The sequence below is a fragment of the Leptodactylus fuscus genome, chromosome 8 (assembly GCF_031893055.1).
Source record: "Leptodactylus fuscus isolate aLepFus1 chromosome 8, aLepFus1.hap2, whole genome shotgun sequence".
Lineage (NCBI taxonomy): Eukaryota > Metazoa > Chordata > Amphibia > Anura > Leptodactylidae > Leptodactylus > Leptodactylus fuscus.
The window spans coordinates 93,098,007-93,121,419 of NC_134272.1; the positions used below are offsets into that span (position 1 = coordinate 93,098,007).

At 41.8% G+C, this 23,413-nt stretch overlaps 1 protein-coding gene across 1 annotated transcript in view; it reads right to left on the minus strand.

Moving 5' to 3' along the window:
- Positions 1-23,413, minus strand: part of CNTNAP5 (contactin associated protein family member 5) — a 342,838-nt gene that overhangs the window by 18,306 nt on the left and 301,119 nt on the right. Inside the window, exons 17-21 of the mRNA XM_075284694.1 lie at positions 20,675-20,893; positions 20,136-20,375; positions 19,528-19,752; positions 2,450-2,580; positions 1,773-1,860 (exon numbers count right to left, since the gene is read on the minus strand). Coding sequence (XP_075140795.1) covers positions 1,773-1,860; positions 2,450-2,580; positions 19,528-19,752; positions 20,136-20,375; positions 20,675-20,893 — 903 coding nt within the window. The remainder of the gene's footprint in view (positions 1-1,772; positions 1,861-2,449; positions 2,581-19,527; positions 19,753-20,135; positions 20,376-20,674; positions 20,894-23,413) is intronic.

Here is a 23,413-nt window from a genome sequence, read left to right on the forward strand (position 1 = left end):
TATTATAGTAGTTATATTCTTGTACATAGGAGGTAGTATTATAGTAGTTATATTCCTGTACATAGGAGGTAGTATTATAGTAGTTATATTCTTGTACATAGGAGGTAGTATTATAGTAGTTATATTCTTGTACATAGGAGCAGTATTATAGTAGTTATATTCTTGTACATAGGAGTAGTATTATAGTAGTTATATTCTTGTACATAGCAGTAGTATTATAGTAGTTATATTCTTGTACATAGGAGTAGTATTATAGTAGTTATATTCTTGTACATAGGAGTAGTATTATAGTAGTTATATTCTTGTACATAGGAGGTAGTATTATAGTAGTTATATTCTTGTACATAGGAGGTAGTATTATAGTAGTTATATTCTTGTACATAGGAGGTAGTATTATAGTAGTTATATTCTTGTACATAGGAGTAGTATTATAGTAGTTATATTCTTGTACATAGGAGTAGTATTATAGTAGCTATATTCTTGTACATAGGAGCAGTATTATAGTAGTTATATTCTTGTACATAGGAGCAGTATTATAGTAGTCATATTCTTGTACATAGGAGTAGTATTATAGTAGTTATATTCTTGTACATAGGAGGTAGTATTATAGTAGTTATATTCTTGTACATAGGAGTAGTATTATAGTAGTTATATTCTTGTACATAGGAGCAGTATTATAGTAGTTATATTCTTGTACATAGGAGCAGTATTATAGTAGTTATATTCTTGTACATAGGAGCAGTATTATAGTAGTTATATTCTTGTACATAGGAGCAGTATTATAGTAGTTATATTCTTGTACATAGGAGCAGTATTATAGTAGTTATATTCTTGTACATAGGAGGTAGTATTATAGTAGTTATATTCCTGTACATAGGAGGTAGTATTATAGTAGTTATATTCTTGTACATAGGAGGTAGTATTATAGTAGTTATATTCTTGTACATAGGAGCAGTATTATAGTAGTTATATTCTTGTACATAGGAGTAGTATTATAGTAGTTATATTCTTGTACATAGCAGTAGTATTATAGTAGTCATATTCTTGTACATAGGAGTAGTATTATAGTAGTTATATTCTTGTACATAGGAGGTAGTATTATAGTAGTTATATTCTTGTACATAGGAGGTAGTATTATAGTAGTTATATTCTTGTACATAGGAGGTAGTATTATAGTAGTTATATTCTTGTACATAGGAGGTAGTATTATAGTAGTTATATTCTTGTACATAGGAGCAGTATTATAGTAGTTATATTCTTGTACATAGGAGCAGTATTATAGTAGTTATATTCTTGTACATAGGAGCAGTATTATAGTAGTTATATTCTTGTACATAGGAGCAGTATTATAGTAGTCATATTCTTGTACATAGGAGTAGTATTATAGTAGTTATATTCTTGTACATAGGAGGTAGTATTATAGTAGTTATATTCTTGTACATAGGAGTAGTATTATAGTAGTTATATTCTTGTACATAGGAGCAGTATTATAGTAGTTATATTCTTGTACATAGGAGCAGTATTATAGTAGTTATATTCTTGTACATAGGAGCAGTATTATAGTAGTTATATTCTTGTACATAGGAGCAGTATTATAGTAGTTATATTCTTGTATATAGGAATAATTTCCGGTACAGAACTGATGCATAATAACAAGAATGATAGAATTAGCAGGAGTTCATTAGCTGATAACTCGATAACACATTACTTCTATCATCTTATTTTTATTTGTGTTATATAGCAGTAAACACATAATTGTATCAATGCCTTACCTAGAACTTTTCCAAGTGTCAGAGACTTCAGCGCTTTGAAATAGACGTCTGATGAGAAGTTCTGTTTCTGCTTTATTGTCTTGTCAATCTGAAATACAAAACAGCCAAAATAACTATAGGCCATGTTGGACAATCCTTATAAATTGTGACATATTCCGGTCTCCTAGACAAAGCTATAAGTCTCTACAGCTACAGACTACAAACCCGGAGTATTATTAAGGGTTTCTTGTAATGTTCAGACCTGTAATTTACACCTAGAACATCTAGAACCCGGTTATGTCACTTACAATGTGCTGAAATTGTATAATTATTGGGTCAGGCACTGTAATAAAATCACACAAAGGGGAACGCTGTGCAGAGTAACAAAGTCTTAAAGAATAGTAACAATGGAGACGTCTGAGGAACAAGCAGTGTGTTAGGACTAGTTAAGGTTGGAGAAGGTCAGATATTCTTGTGTTACTTACTGTGTGCGCAATGATCAGAAGTGAAGATAATTTCCCTTTCTAGATACCCTATATACAATATAGAGGGCACGATGTGTGCGAGTGATGTGACATACCCAGAATTCTTGGATGGTTGTAGAAAAGTATCAAAACAAACACAAAAGGAAATATTAAGTCTCCTCTAGACCTCGAGGTCTCAGGACAATGAAGCAGTGACTTGGAGGGTTAAATTACCTGAATGGTTAATTCCCGGCCTTCTCTGCCGATCTTCACATGGTGGAGCCTTCGATTGTCCAACCGCTCAGAGTTTAATGTGAAAACATAAGATCCTTCCTTACCGAGTTTATATCTGACTTGTAGACTTCCTGGAAAACAGAAGAAGCAGACTGAGATGAGAAAATAAGAATAGAAGAAATGTGTCCTCTCCTATCATATAATGTCATATGCAAGTGACTGTACCAGCAGAATAATGAGCGCAGCTCTGGAGTATAACACAGGATAAGTAATGTAATGTATGTACACAGTGACTGCACCAGCAGAATAGTGAGCGCAGCTCTGGAGTATAATACAGGATAAGTAATGTAATGTATGTAGACAGTGACTGCACCAGCAGAATAGTGAGCGCAGCTCTGGAGTATAATACAGGATAAGTAATGTAATGTATGTACACAGTGATTGTACCAGCAGAATAGTGAGCGCAGCTCTGGAGTATAATACAGGATAAGTAATGTAATGTATGTACACAGTGACTGTACCAGCAGAATAGTGAGTGCAGCTCTGGAGTATAATACAGGATAAGTAATGTAATGTCATATGCAAGTGACTGTACCAGCAGAATAGTGAGCGCAGCTCTGGAGTATAATACAGGATAAGTAATGTAATGTATGTACACAGTGACTGTACCAGCAGAATAGTGAGCGCAGCTCTGGAGTATAATACAGGATAAGTAATGTAATGTATGTACACAGTGACTGTACCAGCAGAATAGTGAGCGCAGCTCTGGAGTATAATACAGGATAAGTAATGTAATGTATGTAAGCAGTGACTGTACCAGCAGAATAGTGAGCGCAGCTCTGGAGTATAATACAGGATAAGTAATGTAATGTATGTACATAGTGACTGTACCAGCAGAATAGTGAGTGCAGCTCTGGAGTATAATACAGGATAAGTAATGTAATGTATGTACACAGTGACTGTACCAGCAGAATAGTGAGTGCAGCTCTGGAGTATAATACAGGATAAGTAATGTAATGTATGTATACAGTGACTGTACCAGCAGGATAGTGAGCGCAGCTCTGGAGTATAATACAGGATAAGTAATGTAATGTATGTACACAGTGACTGTACCAGCAGAATAGTGAGTGCAGCTCTGGAGTATAATACAGGATAAGTAATGTAATGTATGTACACAGTGACTGTACCAGCAGAATAGTGAGTGCAGCTCTGGAGTATAATACAGGATAAGTAATGTAATGTATGTATACAGTGACTGTACCGGCAGAATAGTGAGCGCAGCTCTGGAGTATAATACAAGATAAGTAATGTAATGTATGTACACAGTGACTGCACCAGCAGAAAAGTGAGCGCAGCTCTGGAGTATAATATAGGATAAGTAATGTAATGTATGTACACAGTGACTGCACCAGCAGAATAGTGAGCGCAGCTCTGGGGTATAATACAGGATAAGTAATGTAATGTATGTACACAGTGACTGCACCAGCAGAATAGTGAGCGCAACTCTGGAGGATAATACAGGATAAGTAATGTAATGTATGTACACAGTGACTGTACCGGCAGAATAGTGAGCGCAGCTCTGGAGTATAATACAGGATAAGTAATGTAATGTATGTACACAGTGACTGCACCAGCAGAATAGTGAGCGCAGCTCTGGAGTATAATACAGGATAAGTAATATAATGTATGTACACAGTGACTGTACCAGCAGAATACTGAGCGCAGCTCTGGAGTATAATACAGGATAAGTAATGTAATGTATGTACACAGTGACTGTACCAGCAGAATAGTGAGCGCAGCTCTGGAGTATAATACAAGATAAGTAATGTAATGTATGTACACAGTGACTGCACCAGCAGAAAAGTGAGCGCAGCTCTGGAGTATAATACAGGATAAGTAATGTAATGCATGTACACAGTGACTGTACCAGCAGGATAGTGAGCGCAGCTCTGGAGTATAGTACAGGATAAGTAATGTAATGTATGTACACAGTGACTGCACCAGCAGAATAGTGAGCGCAGCTCTGGAGTATAATACAGGATAAGTAATGTAATGTATGTACACAGTGACTGTACCAGCAGAATAGTGAGCGCAGCTCTGGAGTATAATACAGGATAAGTAATGTAATGTATGTACACAGTGACTGTACCGGCAGAATAGTGAGCGCAGCTCTGGAGTATAATACAGGATAAGTAATGTAATTTATGTACACAGTGACTGTACCAGCAGAATAGTGAGCGCAGCTCTGGGGTATAATACAGGATAAGTAATGTAATGTATGTACACAGTGACTGTACCAGCAGAATAGTGAGCGCAGTTCTGGAGTATAATACAGGATAAGTAATGTAATGTATGTACACAGTGACTGTACCAGCAGAATAGTGAGCGGAGCTCTGGGGTATAATACAGGATAAGTAATGTAATGTATGTACACAGTGACTGCACCAGCAGAATAGTGAGCGCAGCTCTGGAGTATAATACAGGATAAGTAATGTATGTACACAGTGACTGCACCAGCAGAATAGTGAGCGCAGCTCTGGAGTATAATACAGGATAAGTAATGTAATGTATGTACACAGTGACTGCACCAGCAGAATAGTGAGCGCAGCTCTGGAGTATAATACAGGATAAGTAATGTAATGTATGTACACAGTGACTGTACCAGCAGAATAGTGAGCGCAGCTCTGGACTATAATACAGGATAAGTAATGTAATGTATGTACACAGTGACTGCACCAGCAGAATAGTGAGTGCAGCTCTGGAGTATAATACAGGATAAGTAATGTATGTACACAGTGACTGCACCAGCAGAATAGTGAGCGCAGCTCTGGAGTATAATACAGGATAAGTAATGTAATGTATGTACACAGTGACTGCACCAGCAGAATAGTGAGCGCAGCTGTGGAGTATAATACAGGATAAGTAATGTAATGTATGTACACAGTGACTGTACCAGCAGAATAGTGAGCGCAGCTCTGGGGTATAATACAGGATAAGTAATGTAATGTATGTACACAGTGACTGTACCAGCAGAATAGTGAGCGCAGTTCTGGAGTATAATAAAGGATGTAACTCAGAAACAGGATCGGTAATGTGATGTATTCTGACTCCTCAGTGTAATGGTTAATGTTTTTCGTACATCTCTATGAATAATATTGCAGGTACTTTAGTTGATTTTGCTGATTTACATTTTTTACTGATTTCCATGTCCGTCGTGTCTTCTGCTTCGTCACCTCTTTACGTACATTCACGATTTCAATCACTTTCTGTTTGGTGCGTAGCATTATAACAGTTCACATAACAGATCACTAGACCTAGTACAATGTCTGACAATGTAATGTTCAGACTCTCCGCCTGTCGGCAGCATTACGAGTTCAGCTCTGAGACTTACTGGAATATTAGACCTTGTATACCACTAATTCTATTCCTGGTAGGTGAAGCCTTTGTGTCTTGTCATCTTATTCCTGAGATTTGCTGTTTGTTCTCCAGATTTCTCTTGTCCTGACTCTGTGAGGGAATCGAGTAGTTACTGATAGTAATGTCGGCCATGTTATGGGGTCACCCGTCACTCTCTCTGCAGCCGCCGCTCCTTCTCACCATTCTGCTGACTGCCAGGGGCTGGACAGACACGTCACATATTGCTGGTCTACTCTATGTAAGTAGGACGTAAGGCTCCATTTCCCCCATAGTGGTCAGTTCATGATGGACTGCACTCAATGATACTTGGATGTCACTTCAGATGTCATCGGACTGTAATCTGATGCAAAATCAGCCCAACCAGGGGCACTTGGTCCTGTATATTGGGTCTAATTCTGTAAAACTAGGTATAATTGTGACAAGGAGGAAGCAATTCGCTTCTCCTCCTACCTAGGTATCAACGGAAATCAAGTTGTCTGCAGCCTGGGAAAGAGACCTGAGATGTAGGTGGAAAGGACAGTAGTTGTGGCCCCGCTGCACTACCAAGAGTCACCTCTAGGGGGGTTGTCTAAGCAGAATCCTCAATATCCACTCTTTTACCCCTATAGAGCACCTGGACTTCACAGGGGAGAGTCTGACAGGTCACGGCCTCCCTCCGGAGGTGGCCCCAATATTGGAAACAAAGTATCAGGCAAGGCACAGTGTGAATACAGACTGAAATTAGATGTATCAAAATGTGGACACAAAGTGGTAACAGAAGCAATGACTCCGAAATAGGCCAGAAGGTCAGAAAACGGAATCCAAAGCCGGAAATCAGTTTAAGTAGCGGATGTACTAACTGAAGACCCTAAGCCATAGGTAGCGGAGGTGCTATCATAATGGAAGCTCAGAGGACACAGATAGCAGAGGTAGTAACATAATGGAAGCCCAGAGGCCACAGATAGCGGAGGTATTAGCACAGTGGAAGCCCAGAGGCTACAGATAGCAGAGGTAGTAACATAATGGAAGCCCAGAGGTCACAGCAGAGGTAGTAACATAATGGAAGCCTATTGGCCACAGATAGCAGAGGTAGTAACATAATGGAAGTCCAGAGGCCACAGGTAGCAGAGGTAGTAACATAATGGAAGCCCAGAGGCCACAGATAGCAGAGGTAGTAACATAATGGAAGCCCAGAGGCCACAGATAGCAGAGGTAGTAACATAATGGAAGCCCAGAGGCCACAGATAGCAGAGGTAGTAACATAATGGAAGTCCAGAGGCCACAGATAGCAGAGGTAGTAACATAATGGAAGCCCAGAGGCCACAGATAGCAGAGGTAGTAACATAATGGAAGTCCAGAGGCCACAGATAGCAGCGGTAGTAACATAATGGAAGCCCAGAGGCCACAGATACAGGTAAGAGGCTACACATATAGCAGAAACCTATAGGCCATAGGTCTTAAAGATACATATACAGTGGAAGCCCAAAATATGGCAGACGGAAGGACCTGCGTCCAAACATGGAATTAGGCAGAAGGACAAATCCATCTATTAGAAGGCGCACACGCAGAGGTCACTGCACGGCTCAGATAGCTGGGACTGGTAGTTCTCCGTACATAGTGGGGCACCGGTGTTACACTAGGGTTAGTAGCAGACAGACACCAGTTTTAGGACCTTCTGTGGGATTTTTCGGTTTGAGAGCTGACCCGGGCGACCGTCCCGCAGCAGAGACCTCGTCTTATCAAGGGAAGAACTAAAGTCACTTTGTGATCTCTGATGAAATCTCTCCTAGAATTGATCATTTTTATATATTCTGACTTTTCACGTGGCGCCGATTCTTCAGAGGGGGAAATTAAATCCGGTAAAAATGCTTTATACCCTGAGATATATTGCAAATTGAATTTTTGAGTGTGGTATACATTTACAGGAACAAATCTTGTTTTCAATTATTTTGCTCAATAATTACATGTCTGCCGGGTGATTTACGCTCTCCGCTGATTTCCATGTGTGAAGATTAATCATTTAGGATCATCGTAACGCCATAACGTAATTACCCGGTTACGGGATTGCTGCAGAATTAGCCGCCGTCCTGATTGTAGTACAATTAAATCACCGCTTGTCTCCTCCGCTGCCTGCGCAGGTGCGTCCGAAAAATCCAAATACATTGATGGTTTGGGGGTTTTTTGAGTGTTTTTTAAATTAATTTGGAGCTGAGACGTTTGTATTTACCGCGTACATGAAATTTCCGCTTTGCCGGGATTCTAATTATGTTTTACTGTTCATGTGAGATTTGTCAGCTCGTAAATTACTTTGTCTGTTTTCGTATTAGTTTCGGTCGGTTTCATGGTTATTTTATCACTTTCATTCTCTATCGTGCACTCGGCAGAATTCCACGGGCCTGTTCCGCACCTCTGTATGGCGGCCATCTTATTTATTATATTACATATCGCCCCTCCCCCCTCTATAAGGTCACTGTAGAACTTTAGAAGGTATTCTTGAATTGTAACATTACATTTTTTTTCTAATTTCCCCCGATACATTAGTTAGTGTTGCAGGAGAAGCACAGCCGCCTCGGAGACACTGCAGAGCTGATCTCATGTCCTCTAGGACTCAACAGTCCCTGCAGCTCCCGGTCCCTGGTGGATCACAAGGGCCAGGCACAAGCGGCATCATCAGGTACGTCTTGGCAGAGGGAATTGGCGCCTGACTGGATGCAAAGAGTTAAATAGTTCATGGTTACCAAGTGGATTAATCAACGTTGTTGCTAAACATATTTCATTGTCACCTCACTTATATTACAACTAGCCTCTGCCCGCGACTTCGTCTGCGTGTTGTGGAAGTCGATGATCCGCCTATATTCAGCAAATTGCTGCCGTCAATGGTTTGTTTCCTCCAGCGTTTTGGACCATCTCTCTAGCTGTCCTGCTGCTTAACTTGTTCCTCACCCTGTGCCTGTGATTGTTCCGGCCTCTCAGCAGCTCGCTGCGACGCCATATAATGAGCATGTTGTTAGCGCCGATGATCCCCCCAGCTCCAATTGAGGAGATCTCTGATTTCTGGCTCCTTCATAGTTCTCGTTGTTTTAGAATTTTGCAACAAATTAGATTTTCTTTTAATTAGCAAACTGTCAATTTGGATTCAAGGTGTTTTCTCGTCCAATGTGTCAGCACTGCCTGGAGCAGATCAGATAATATGCAAATGCTTGAACACAATGGTCTCAGTGTTATCTGTGTGTTTACATAGAGAGATAACAGACCTGGCTGAGATAAGGCTGCTGCCAAGAGCAGTGTAATATAGTATGTGAACATCAATTCATAACAGTAGTGAAGCCATGTCATGTACCAGGATACAAAGTAGCCGATGTGTTACTCCAGGTTACAGAGTATCTATGGGACAAACCTCATCCAAATCCGTTCAGCCATTTTTGTGTGATTGAGGAACAAACATCCAAACGTTCACATTTATAATATTAGTAGGATAGGATAGGATAGGATAGGAAGGATAGTAGAGAAGATAACACCTCTATAGATAACACTACTGATTCATCACACTCACAATAGATGTTGTCACATTGTATATCTTCCCTCTCTGTGCACAGAACATGTCTAGAAAACTCTCCCATAGCCCTCAATGAGTCGGCTCTAGTCTATTGCTACCTATGGCCATAGCTGTGCTGTAAAGCAGATCACTAAATGCAGAGGAGAAGCTCAGACAAGATGGCCGTCCCATCATCATGGACAGAAAATAGAATAAAAAAATCTGTAGTCTAAATTAAAAAAACAGATTAGATAAAAGTGATAGACTTCACTTTGTATGTGGTGGAGGAGAAGGCCTCTGATATAAGCAAAGTTTTCCATGTGGGCGTATCCAGATGAAGGGAATCGTTTCATCGCCCTATTGAATAGAAAGTTCCCTAATATTACACCCTCAATGACGTCCTCGTCTGCGCCTGATGCCGGGTTCGTGGATATTCTGTGACACTCCGCATGATTGGAGACGGAGTCTGGGCCTCTCCATGGACATCACCAACACCTGAAGGCGACGGCACGTAACGTTACGGACAGGACGGGGCATACTTAGCCCATGTTCCTAGTAACAATGATGGGATTTACATGATGTTCTCCCCAAGTCCCAGCGCTTGAGCTCCTCTCATTATCTCTGCAGAAGAGAATAGAAGACACTTGATGGATGAGGAGCGAGACGTGCCGGGATTGTACAACGCCATTAACCCTTCACCTTACCAGCTTAGCCATTCCTGATCCTAACTACTCCATATGGCTATAGGTAGGAGCCTACGACTCATGGAATCCCACATGGGCCAGTCTGTATTGTTCATGTCTAGTCAGTTTTATACAACCCCTTGAAGCCTCTTCATTGTGAATTGGGTGGCATTGCGCCCCCTGGGTGACTTCTAATTCCAAGAAAATTGAGCAATGTCTGATCTTTTTTAAGTGGAAGTGACAGAACTCTTGGAGTCAAAAACAAATCCATTCACTAAGATGAGTGAAAGAGTTGCAAGGCGACCTGGCGATCTTTGGTCACGTAATGGGAGTTCTGATACAGTGTCTGAAAATGTGCTGAGTTGAAGGCCAATTTTGGTCACTTTTGAGGCACAAGATTGTGTAAATTTTATATATATAGGGTGCTGGAAATTGGGTAGGGGGCTCCAGGACCTCCTACTGCAGAGGTTGAGGGGTCCTATGGAGTCAAATCTAAATCTATATTTGCCATTAAGGACATACATATCTTTCTGGGTTCTGGGAAAGCTAGGTCAGAAAATGGATATTCTTTACCCTTTAATTAACAGGTTGATACAATGTATCAGAGATGTTCTTGCAATATTATAACTGATGGAGGAGAGTAAAGGTTACGTTGCTGGATACTGATACATTGCACAGAATTCGCAGCCTGCGCAGGGGCAGCGCAGATTGTACAAAACTTGGATAAAATTTTGTCTTTTTTTTTTCATAAGAAATCAAATTTAATTTCTGAGTGAAACTTCACACCTTGGGCGATATAATCAAATGATGTTGTCTCCAGCACAGAAGTAATATTCATAGAATAGCAATCCGAGTATCCAAACAAACTAATATTGTAACAATCACAATAGGACTCGGGGGGGCACAAACTTCTCCCATTACTTACACATCTGACTGCTGCGCTGACACCGAGGGGAGAGGAAAGCTCAAAGCACCAGAAGCTAATGAGGCTTTATTTCTGGGCGGCCACTAAATTGGTTTCTTAGATCAGCGCCAATAGTGGTTGTACTGGAGGGAAATGAACAGATCAGTCCGGATTCGTCTATCAGATTAGTATACAAAGCAGTGCCTGGACAGTATATAAAGCGGTGCCTGGATAGTATACAGAACAGTGCCTGGACAGTATACAAAGCAGTGCCTGGACAGTATACAGAACAGTGCCTGGACAGTATACAAAGCAGTGCCTGGACAGTATATAAAGCGGTGCCTGGATAGTATACAGAACAGTGCCTGGACAGTATATAAAGCGGTGCCTGGACAGTATACAGAACAGTGCCTGGACAGTATACAAAGCAGTGCCTGGACAGTATACAAAGCAGTGCCTGGACAGTATACAAAGCGGTGCCTGGACAGTATATAAAGCAGTGCCTGGACAGTATATAAAGCGGTGCCTGGACAGTATATAAAGCGGTGCCTGGACAGTATATAAAGCGGTGCCTGGACAGTATATAAAGCGGTGCCTGGATAGCATACAGAGCAGTGCCTGGACAGTATATAAAGCGGTGCCTGGACAGTATACAGAACAGTGCCTGGACAGTATACAGAACAGTGCCTGGACAGTATACAGAGCAGTGCCTGGACAGTATACAGAACAGTGCCTGGACAGTATATAAAGCAGTGCCTGGACAGTATATAAAGCAGTGCCTGGACAGTATATAAAGCAGTGCCTGGATAGCATACAGAGCAGTGCCTGGACAGTATATAAAGCGGTGCCTGGACAGTATATAAAGCAGTGCCTGGATAGCATACAGAGCAGTGCCTGGACAGTATACAAAGCAGTGCCTGGACAGTATACAAAGCAGTGCCTGGACAGTATATAAAGCAGTGCCTGGACAGTATATAAAGCAGTGCCTGGACAGTATACAAAGCGGTGCCTGGACAGTATATAAAGCAGTGCCTGGACAGTATATAAAGCGGTGCCTGGACAGTATACAGAACAGTGCCTGGACAGTATACAAAGCAGTGCCTGGACAGTATACAAAGCAGTGCCTGGACAGTATATAAAGCGGTGCCTGGACAGTATATAAAGCGGTGCCTGGATAGCATACAGAGCAGTGCCTGGACAGTATATAAAGCGGTGCCTGGACAGTATACAGAACAGTGCCTGGACAGTATACAGAACAGTGCCTGGACAGTATACAGAGCAGTGCCTGGACAGTATACAGAACAGTGCCTGGACAGTATACAAAGCAGTGCCTGGACAGTATATAAAGCAGTGCCTGGACAGTATATAAAGCAGTGCCTGGATAGCATACAGAGCAGTGCCTGGACAGTATATAAAGCGGTGCCTGGACAGTATACAGAACAGTGCCTGGACAGTATACAGAACAGTGCCTGGACAGTATACAAAGCAGTGCCTGGACAGTATACAAAGCAGTGCCTGGACAGTATACAAAGCGGTGCCTGGACAGTATATAAAGCAGTGCCTGGACAGTATATAAAGCGGTGCCTGGACAGTATATAAAGCGGTGCCTGGACAGTATATAAAGCGGTGCCTGGATAGCATACAGAGCAGTGCCTGGACAGTATATAAAGCGGTGCCTGGACAGTATACAGAGCAGTGCCTGGACAGTATATAAAGTGGTGCCTGGACAGTATATAAAGCTGTGCCTGGACAGTATATAAAACAGTGCCTGGACAGTATACAGAGCAGTGCCTGGACAGTATATAAAGCTGTGCCTGGATAGCATATAGAGCAGTGCCTGGACAGTATACAGGGCAGTGCCTGGACAGTATATAAAGCGGTGCCCGGACAGTATACAGAGCAGTGCCTGGACAGTATACAGAGCAGTGCCTGGACAGTATATAAAGTGGTGCCCGGACAGTATACAGAGCAGTGCCTGGACAGTATACAGAGCATAGCGTAGCAGCGTGCAGAACACAGTCCGGCTAGTACAGAATAAAGTGGCCAGTACACAAATCATAGAGTGACTAGTATACAAAGCATTGCCTGGCCAGTGCAAACTTATGTAGCAGGTTCCTCCATGTGAGTCGGACAGCTCGGCTGCTGACTGAGGATCTCGTCACTTCTGCGCGGACACGCAATGATTTTCTCTTTCGTCTTCTTTTTATTCCTTTTCTTCCTTTTTGTTTAGATTTGTTATTATGTTTTTTTTCTTTAGAAGACGATAAACTGTGAAAATGAATTTATTCTGTGATGCAACAACCAGCCGAGCAAAATCGCTTACAAAGCCGCTGTCAGAACAAATTCACAAGGAAAATCGCTGCTTTTGCATATTTTTTTTTTATGCAAAAACACAGACAGGGAAGAAGGAGAAGAGAAAGAAGAAGAAGAAGAAGAAGAAGAAGAAGGCCACTGCAGAGATCTGACAAGATGGAAATTCAAACAAGAAAGGGTGAAAATTCAATGATCATCCGGAGTCTCCCCAGCGCCCCCTTATGTGCCCCACAGCACACTCATACTCCAGCGATGCTCCGCAGAACAACCGGGTTTCATATAGAATAGTAACCAGTTTTACTGCTTGGCTAAAGTTACATCCAAAGCTGCCCCAGAATTCTGTGACTGTCACTTAGTATCCACAGCTGCAGCTGGGTGACAAGAAGAATTCTAAGGGCGGTCTTGAAGGCAGCTTTGGTAGCAACCTGAGTATAAAACAGGATGTGATTCAACATTAAAGGGGATGTTCAAGATTTAGACCAATCATAGAGGAGCCAAATGACCCGCACACTGGGGAGATCTATGAGTCTCTCTATGCCAGTCTTATGTGGTGTGCAAGGTCCTTTCCTGCACCAAACCATTTGTACAAATGGTACGGGGACGGGGACACCTCAGCTCAAAATATTCATTATATCCCATGAAAGTTTTCTGCCATGAGTTAGAATGAAAGTCTCCACCAGTTCCGAGCTAGTATAGATCTCCATACTGGTCAGGGCCGTTGGCCTAATTCATGAAGAAGCCAAAACCTCTTTAGAAACCTCTTGGTCCTTTCACCAGTTGGGGCATTTAATAATATTGGCATACAATACACCAGTCTTAATAAATCTGCCCCAGTCTTCTTTATCCTTGTACTGTGTATAAATGGAGAAAGGGAAGGGTTAATCAATCCTGGCTGTTACATTGTAACAAAATATATGTTCAGAGACAATCATCCAGATTTACTGTGTAAACAGTGTAAACTTTTAGTCTGATACTATACCAGATTTATCACAGTGACTGATACTACACCAGATTTATCACAGTGACTGATACTACACCAGATTTATCACAGTGACTGATACTACACCAGATTTATCACAGTGACTGATACTACACCAGATTTATCACAGTGACTATACTACACCAGATTTATCACAATGACTGATACTACACCAGATTTATCACAGTGACTGATACTACACCAGATTTATCACAGTGACTGATACTACACCAGATTTATCACAGTGACTGATATTACACCAGATTTATCACAGTGACTGATACTACACCAGATTTATCACAGTGACTGATACTACACCAGATTTATCACAGTAACTGATACTACACCAGATTTATCACAGTGACTGATACTACACCAGATTTATCACAGTGACTGATACTACACCAGATTTATCACAGTGACTGATACTACACCAGATTTATCACAGTGACTGATACTACACCAGATTGATCACAGTGACTGATACTACACCAGATTTATCACAGTGACTGATACTACACCAGATTTAACACAGTGACTGATACTACACCAGATTTATCACAATGACTGATACTACACCAGATTTATCAGTGACTGATACTACACCAGATTTATCACAGTGACTGATACTACACCAGATTTATAACAGTGACTGAGACTACACCAGATTTATCACAGTGACTGATACTACACCAGATTTATAACAGTAACTGAGACTACACCAGATTTATCACAGTAACTGATACTACACTAGATTTATCACAGTAACTGATACTATACCAGATTTATCACAGTAACTGATACTACACCAGATTTATCATAGTGACTGATACTACACCAGATTTATCACAATGACTGAGGAGTGTGCTGATCTTGTAGGGCTATATAGAGGAAGGAGCAAAGTCCCCAGCAACACAGAGTATTTTAGGAGACAAGTGTGCTTATAAAGGTGAACAAGTCTAGTTTCATAGCGGAAGAAGAAACAGAGTCCCCAGTGGCGCAGAGTATTTTAAGAGAGAAAAGTTCTGATCTTGTGAGATTGCTGTAGCACAGTGTCCCTAGCAGCACAGAGTATTTTAGGAGATGAATGTGCTTATCAGAATAAATTAATTTGAGAGTTTCATAGTGCTACTGAATAAGTTGCTCAGCAGCACAGAGTATTTTCGGTGAGGTGTGCGCTGACCCTGTGGAAGGTCATAATCTTTGGGATATGTAGTGAAAAGATCAGGGAGCCCAGCAGCGCAGAGTATTTCAGGAGAGGAATGATCTTGTTTTCTGGCCCTTTCTACTTTAATGACCTTGATTTTTGGGGTCTTTCATGCCCTTGTTAGTGGAATAAGATGCATTGGCGCGTTCGGTTTTCCAGAGCATTCTGTCAGGCGGAGAACTGCGGCACGGAGACAATTACAATGATGAGGGATGTAATCTTCACTTATTTCTGAGAGCGGAATATTAACGAGTCCTTAGGAGGAATAATTAAGGTAAAACTTAATTAAAGCGAGGAGGTCGGACACGGCAAATATCATCAGTGCGGCACAAACTCCCGTCAGTCACATTTGAGCTTTCAGGCGATTTGTGCTGATTTAGTGTGGAGTTTGCTCTGACTACTGCTTTATCACTGGGCAGGAACCTTGTTGTCAGTCACCCTGAAATATCTAACCCAAGGTGTAGCAACTCTGGTCACATGACCAATTAGCGCTCACTATGGGGACACGTGATGGTGTCCGTCCTGGAGGGTCCTCTGTTAGGGGTCCTTAGTGTTTGGACAGAATGTAGAGCTACAAAGAGGGTCCCTGTCTCTGGAGGACTGTCCCATCCTGCTGTACATAGACACCCCATTGATGTGAATGGACACTGTGTAATACTTCATCTCTCCTGTGTGGGTGCTGCAGAAAAAGTGAACACTTCCTGCCAGGCTACCCCACAGATTACAACTTATCACTGGGGTTCCTGACAGAGGGATGCTGTTTTTCTTTTTGTTAAGAATTTTTGGGGATTATCCAAATATAAGAATCCCTTTACAATACATCATGGGAGGTGACAATGTGGTCCCCTCCATTTTGTGCACCCTTCTGTACAGTAACAACCCTAAACATGACAGGAGAGAATCATAAAATGTCAAACTTCAGTTGTACCATATTTAAGGTGCATGTTACACCGCCTTTGGTGCATTATAGTGCTCCGGTGTGGCACAACAGACGGGGATCCTGCTGCAGGTTCTGCATTTTTCCAGGGAGTTTCCTGGAGTTACACCTCTAGCAGGCGCTATGTCAGTGGTAACATACTAGATATCATAGGTCTGCAGCCTTAGGTCCACATTTGCTAAAGCTACTTTGTGTGATAAGTGGGTTGCGGCACATTTTTGGTGCACAATAGCAGATGTCCGCCGCTGCTGCTACACTAGATATACAATAACTATGCCAGGGTTGTACCTGAGATCTATGCCAGTCATGAATGATATGAGATAAAGTGAACACATGTGCAAGAATTACTAAGAGGCAAGTGGCGGAATCATTTAAGACAGGCATAAGGATCAAAACATTCCCATTAGTGTTTGTATAATTAGAAGAAGTGGAGTAGAAGAGAAGAAGAGGAGGAGAATAACTGGAGGAGAAGAGGAGGAGGAGAACTGGAGGAGAAGAGAAGAAGAGAAGGAAAAGAACTGGAGGAGAAGAGGAGGAGAATAACTGGAGGAGAAGAGAAGAAGAGGAGGAGAACAACTGGAGGAGAAGAGAAGAAGAGGAGGAAAAGAACTGGAGGAGAAGAGGAGGAGAACAACTGGAGGAGAAGAGAAGAAGAGGAGTAAAAGAACTGGAGGAGAAGAGGAGGAGAACAACTGGAGGAGAAGAGAAGAAGAGGAGGAGAACAACTGGAGGAGAAGAGAAGAAGAGGAGGAGAATAACTGGAGGAGAAGAGAAGAGGAGAAGAACTGGAGGAGAAGAGGAGGAGAAGAACTGGAGGAGAAGAAAAGAAGAGGAGGAGAACAACTGGAGGAGAAGAGAAGAAGAGAAGGAAAAGAACTGGAGGAGAAGAACTGGAGGAGAAGAGAAGAAGAGGAGGAGAACAACTGGAGGAGAAGAGAAGAAGAGGAGGAGAACAACTGGAGGAGAAGAGAAGAAGAGGAGGAGAACAACTGGAGGAGAAGAGAAGAAGAGGAGGAGAATAACTGGAGGAGAAGAGAAGAGGAGAAGAACTGGAGGAGAAGATGAGGAGAAGAACTGGAGGAGAAGAAAAGAAGAGGAGGAGAACAACTGGAGGAGAAGAGAAGAAGAGAAGGAAAAGAACTGGAGGAGAAGAACTGGAGGAGAAGAGAAGAAGAGGAGGAGAATAACTGGAGGAGGAGAGAAGAGGAGAAGAACTGGAGGAGAAGAGAAGAAGAGGAGGAGAATAACTGGAGGAGGAGAGAAGAGGAGAAGAACTGGAGGAGAAGAACTGGAGGAGAAGAGAAGAAGAGAAGGAAAAGAACTGGAGGAGAAGAGAAGAGGAGGAGGAGAAGAACTGGAGGAGAAGAGAAGAAGAGGAGAAGAACTGGAGAAGAAGAGGAGGATAAGAACTGGAGAAGTAGAGAAGAAGAGGAGGAGAAGAACTGGAGGAGAAAAGGAGAAGAGGAGGAGAAGAACTGGAGGAGAAGAGGAGAAATGGAGGAGAAGAAGTAGGAGACAGGAAGTGAAGGATAAGATGTAGAGGATAACAAGTAGCAAAGAAAAAGTAGAGAATAAAAAATAAAAGAGAGGAAGTGGAGGAAAAGAACTGGGGAATAAAAAGATGAGGAGAAGAAACAGAGAAGAAGAAATGGAGAAGTAAAAGCTGCATTGTCTGAACAGCTGGGAAGGAAACCTGTTTCTTAATGAGCGTTTTCCCCCAAGGGATGAGAATTTGTTACATTTGCTGGTTGGAGCGGCAGATGCTGAGATAAAAGAGCAGATCTGAAGCCCGAACGGCGCGTTTTAATTCTAACTTAAAAAGTGCGTAAATTGTCACAAAAACAAATGAGCTGAGCGGTTTGTTTACCAAATTATGAGCGCGGTCTCAGTCCGACTGGTAGATGAGATAATCAACTTCTCAGCTAACACGTTTATCTCATAAAGCAAAAGCCCCGGGGTCTCCTCTGCTAAGACATTGCCGAAAGCCTGTATAAATATAACCTGCTGCAACGCCAAACACAGACACCAGGAGCGCTGCACTTACAGGGAAATCATCACAGAAGTGCGACCACGACTGACACAGGAAAACTCATTTCTACTCACAGTAATGTCATGTATGTACACAGAGACTGTACCAGCAGAATAGTGAGCGCAGCTCTGGAGTATAATACAGGATAAGTAATGTAATGTATGTACACAGTGACTGCACCAGCAGAATAGTGAGCGCAGCTCTGGAGTATAATACAGGATAAGTAATGTAATGTATGTACACAGTGACTGCACCAGCAGAATAGTGAGCGCAGCTCTGGAGTATAATACAGGATAAATAATGTAATGTATGTGCACAGAGACTGTACCAGCAGAATAGTGAGCGCAGCTCTGGAGTATAATACAGGATAAGTAATGTAATGCATGTACACAGTGACTGCACCAGCAGAATAGTGAGCGCAGCTCTGGAGTATAATACAGGATAAGTAATGTAATGTATGTACACAGTGACTGCACCAGCAGAATAGTGAGCGCAGCTCTGGGGTATAATACAGGATAAGTAATGTAATGTATGTACACAGAGACTGTACCAGCAGAATAGTGAGCGCAGCTCTGGGGTATAATACAGGATAAGTAATGTAATGTATGTACACAGTGACCAGCAGAATAGTGAGCACAGCTCTGGAGTATAATACAGGATAAGTAATGTAATGTATGTACACAGTGACTGCACCGGCAGAATAGTGAGCGCAGCTCTGGAGTATAATACAGGATAAGTAATGTAATGTATGTACACAGTGACTGCACCAGCAGAATAGTGAGCGCAGCTCTGGAGTATAATACAGGATAAGTAATGTAATGTATGTACACAGTGACTGCACCAGCAGAATAGTGAGCGCAGCTCTGGAGTATAATACAGGATAAGTAATGTAATGTATGTACACAGTGACTGTACCAGCAGAATAGTGAGCGCAGCTCTGGGGTATAATACAGGATAAGTAATGTAATGTATGTACACAGTGACTGCACCAGCAGAATAGTGAGCGCAGCTCTGGAGTATAATACAAGATATATCGCAGGATCGGTACAGGATAAGAAACACATTATATAGAAGTCTTGCAGGGGTTACACTTACCATTTCTGCAGAGTATTACAGCCAGGTAATCCTGATACACTGAGGTCACATACAGCAGTAGACTTGGTGCCTGAGCTGTCAGAAAGCTGAAAGCAATATTCTCCCTTGATATTACGGTATCAGCATATATGGCTGAAGCGGCAGCACTGGTATTCCTGGACACTGGATATGGCTCCTGGAAAATATATGTGACCGAGGTTCCAGCTTCAAACATGGCAGAAACTTCTAGAAATGCAACAGAAAAAGAGAAAGCGCGATCTTAATAGACACATATATGAATAGTGCGGTGTATGAATCACACCAAATGCTTGTGCCTGGGGCCATCCAATAATAAGAGAATGATTCACAATTCCAGAGTCTAGGAAAGCTGGGTGACAAGAAAATCATTCTGCATTAATACAAGGGTTCCTTTATTCATCAGTAGGAGGTGTCATGACGAGCTGTGGACACCTTGTTAAAGGGATCCCTAGTTTTGCACAAGTAAAGATTTTACAACTTCCTAATAGACTTTGTATTTCATTTCCTCACCATTTACAAGATCTCTGGTTGCTGTCAGTGAATTTATGGGAAAGGCTCAGGTTGGTCCTTCCTGCCTTGCAATGTCTCACCTTTCCTACAATACGGTCCCTCATAGGCGGAGTTGGTGCAGTCACAGATATATCCATTGCGCTTTTCCACGCACTTCCCATTGTTGTGACATAAGTTTCCGTAGCTGCTACAGTGGCCCGGACACCCTGGTCGGATTCCTGGGGTCACTCTGGCCTTTTCTTCTAGGTCCAGGGTTTGTCCATTTAGCTTGAGAGATCGTATACAGCCCACGAAGCCTTTCTGCCTGGTCGATGTCCCTCCTGGAGGAAACAAAGTTACTTCTATTTACAGAATATTCTCTATATTGTGTTATGTTACAATGTATCACTTCAGGTTACCAAGAAACCATTTGATTTTCTGTCTAGAATTGCTACATTTCCTGACTACTGTAGAGGAGACTGACACTTCGTCATACACAGACTTGTCTTAGGTCTAAAGCAGCAGGTCACATGACTCGCACAATGCAACAAAACGTACAGGAAGAAAAGATGGTAAAGTATATGCTGTCTGTGCACTCGCTGGGGAGCGAACAGGAGGACCAACGGAGACCCCAACTCACCTACATACAGCTGGGTGTTGAGCTGGACACGGACTCGTCCATCAGGTGGGCTCTGCATGAGTTTTCTGGGTTGGTTATCTATGACGAGACTGGTTTCTTTAATATTTCTCTCAGCTCGGACGTGATGCCACTGACCATCATTCAGAGCCGTGACCGACTGCAAAGAGACCTCCAGGGGCCCCCTGCCCACATCAAACGAAAAAGTGACCTGGTAGGGAGCTGTAAAGTGGAAACAATCAATATGGAAATCAATAGATACTAACGCTACTTACTAACATCTATCTAATTCTATCCATCCATCCATCTATCTATCTATCTATCTATCTATCTATCTGTCTAATTCTATCTATCTATCTATCTATCTATCTATCTATCTGTCTAATTCTATCTATCTATCTATCTCCTTTCTTTCTTTCTTTCTTTCTTTCTTTCTTTCTTTCTTTCTTTCTTTCTTTCTTTCTATCTATCTCCTATCTATCTATCTATCTATCTATCTATCTATCTATCTATCTATCTGTCTAATTCTATCTATCTATCTATCTATCTATCTATCTATCTATCTATCTGTCTAATTCTATCTATCTCCTTTCTTTCTTTCTTTCTTTCTTTCTTTCTTTCTTTCTTTCTTTCTTTCTTTCTTTCTTTCTTTCTTTCTTTCTTTCTTTCTTTCTATCTATCTATCTCCTATCTATCTATATCTATCTATCTATCTATCTCCTATCTATCTATCTATCTATCTATCTATCTATCTATCTATCTATCTATCTTCTATCTATCTCCTATCTATCTATCTATCTATCTATCTCCTATCTATCTATCTATCATCTATCTATCTATCTATCTATCTATCTATCTATCTAGCTAGCTATCTATCTCCTATCTATCTATCTATCTATCTATCTATCTATCTATCTATCTATCCTAAGTCTCCATGTTGGTACTGCGCTCACAGTCCTAGATTTCTCCGCTATCTGACATCGTATCTGGATAATCTCAGGAGGATTTCAGACCCTTGAGGATTTGTGACGGCTCTGAGGTCTTTTCTCCCTGCAATTACTTTTTGGGGTTCTCCATTTATTTCTCAGTTCTTGACACTTAAAAAGCAAAAATCATCTGAAGAGCAATTTATTAAGAGTAGAAGAAAAGCAAAAAACATAAACATTTAAGTGTGAAGTGTTCTCCGGCCGCCCACGCAGAGCGAATCAGCAGATAAATCCGCCACCGCTGCCGCCATCATTTGTTAAATTGTGCTCATTATGTTATCATGCCGCTGCGTCTCCTGAAAGGTTATTATTCATAGGCTGAAAAATTATTTTTCTTTGTGTTTTTACAACTTGTGCTTCTCCCGATCGCTGATGATGTCACCGCGCTATTTCGCTCTTAAGAACAGGCGATGGTGTCAATTAAACGAGAAACGCAAAAATGATTAACTCCTGACACCGAGGAGACGCGTCACATGGAGCTGCCGCCACAATTCTGCAAGCTTCAGAGCTGAAATCTCCAAGCACTCCCTGGTGGTTCAGAGTCTGCATGGATCTGATCTGACACAGTCCTTTATATACCAGACAGTATACAGTCGTGCTTCAGAGCTGAAATCTCACTGCATTACTGCTGTTTCACTGCATTAAACTTACTGGGGGGATTTATTAAGCAAAATGCGTGTGGTGTTTGCACCAATAAACTGTCCAGCATGCTGAGTGTTATATTTATCAAGTGTCGTTCAGGTCTGCTGGAGACCACATTGTAGTCCATGGCCAATGTCAAACTGAAAGCATGCACAATGATGCCCTGAATATTACCGTCTGCTGGTGCACGTATGGTGTACATACAGTATAACAATAATCATACAGGATAGCACTAAATAATACTCCCATATAGTTGTCTACCTATTAATACTATGCAATGCTACAACTAATAATATACCAAAAGGTGGAAATACCGCCATACAATGCTCCAGTACAACATACAGTCACTTAAAAACAAACCTTCATAAAAGTATCAAATATTACAATACAGTTAATATTAAGCTTCGCATTAGTCAGAAGCCTCAGGTAAGAAGGCAGTTATGGCGCCCCCTTCAGTACGGACAGCGTATAGCACACTCCACTGCCAAGCTCTTTCTATAGTGATGGTATAAATGGTGCATTTCAACTCCTTCTAAGTGGGCACAAATATCAATGTATGTCTGATGAATTCTAGTGCACAAATCGCTCTAAGCAGCAATGTTCTGGCAGCCGGCGCTGGAGAGGTGGTGGAGGTGCGAAGCGGCGACAGACTGTTACTATCTCACCTCTAATACACAGAGAGATCAAATATTCACATCTCCCCAGTCGCCTCCACCATTTGCATCAAGATGAAAATCTTGAGAATCCTTTTCCTATTCATGAACGTGTGAAAAAATCCCTGACATTAGTTCTCACGGTGACGCGGTATCCACTGACACCGAGCGAGCGGATAATTAGAAGCTCTGATAATATATATGATCCACTGGTGTCAGTGGTGAACCACAAGGCGCCCTGCCGAGACACGCTCATCTGTATTCAGTCCTGCCAGGGTAACGTACCAAATAAGACAGGGAACGATCTGCAAATTGGGATGGAAAATCAGAAATAGTCTCCATGCTGGAGCTGAGGGTTAAACATTTACCATCCCCTCTATTCAGAGGTGGGAATAGAGAAAAGCAGGGGTGTACCCAAGGGAGTGCCCAACACTAAATGATAATAAGGTCCGCTCTGATTA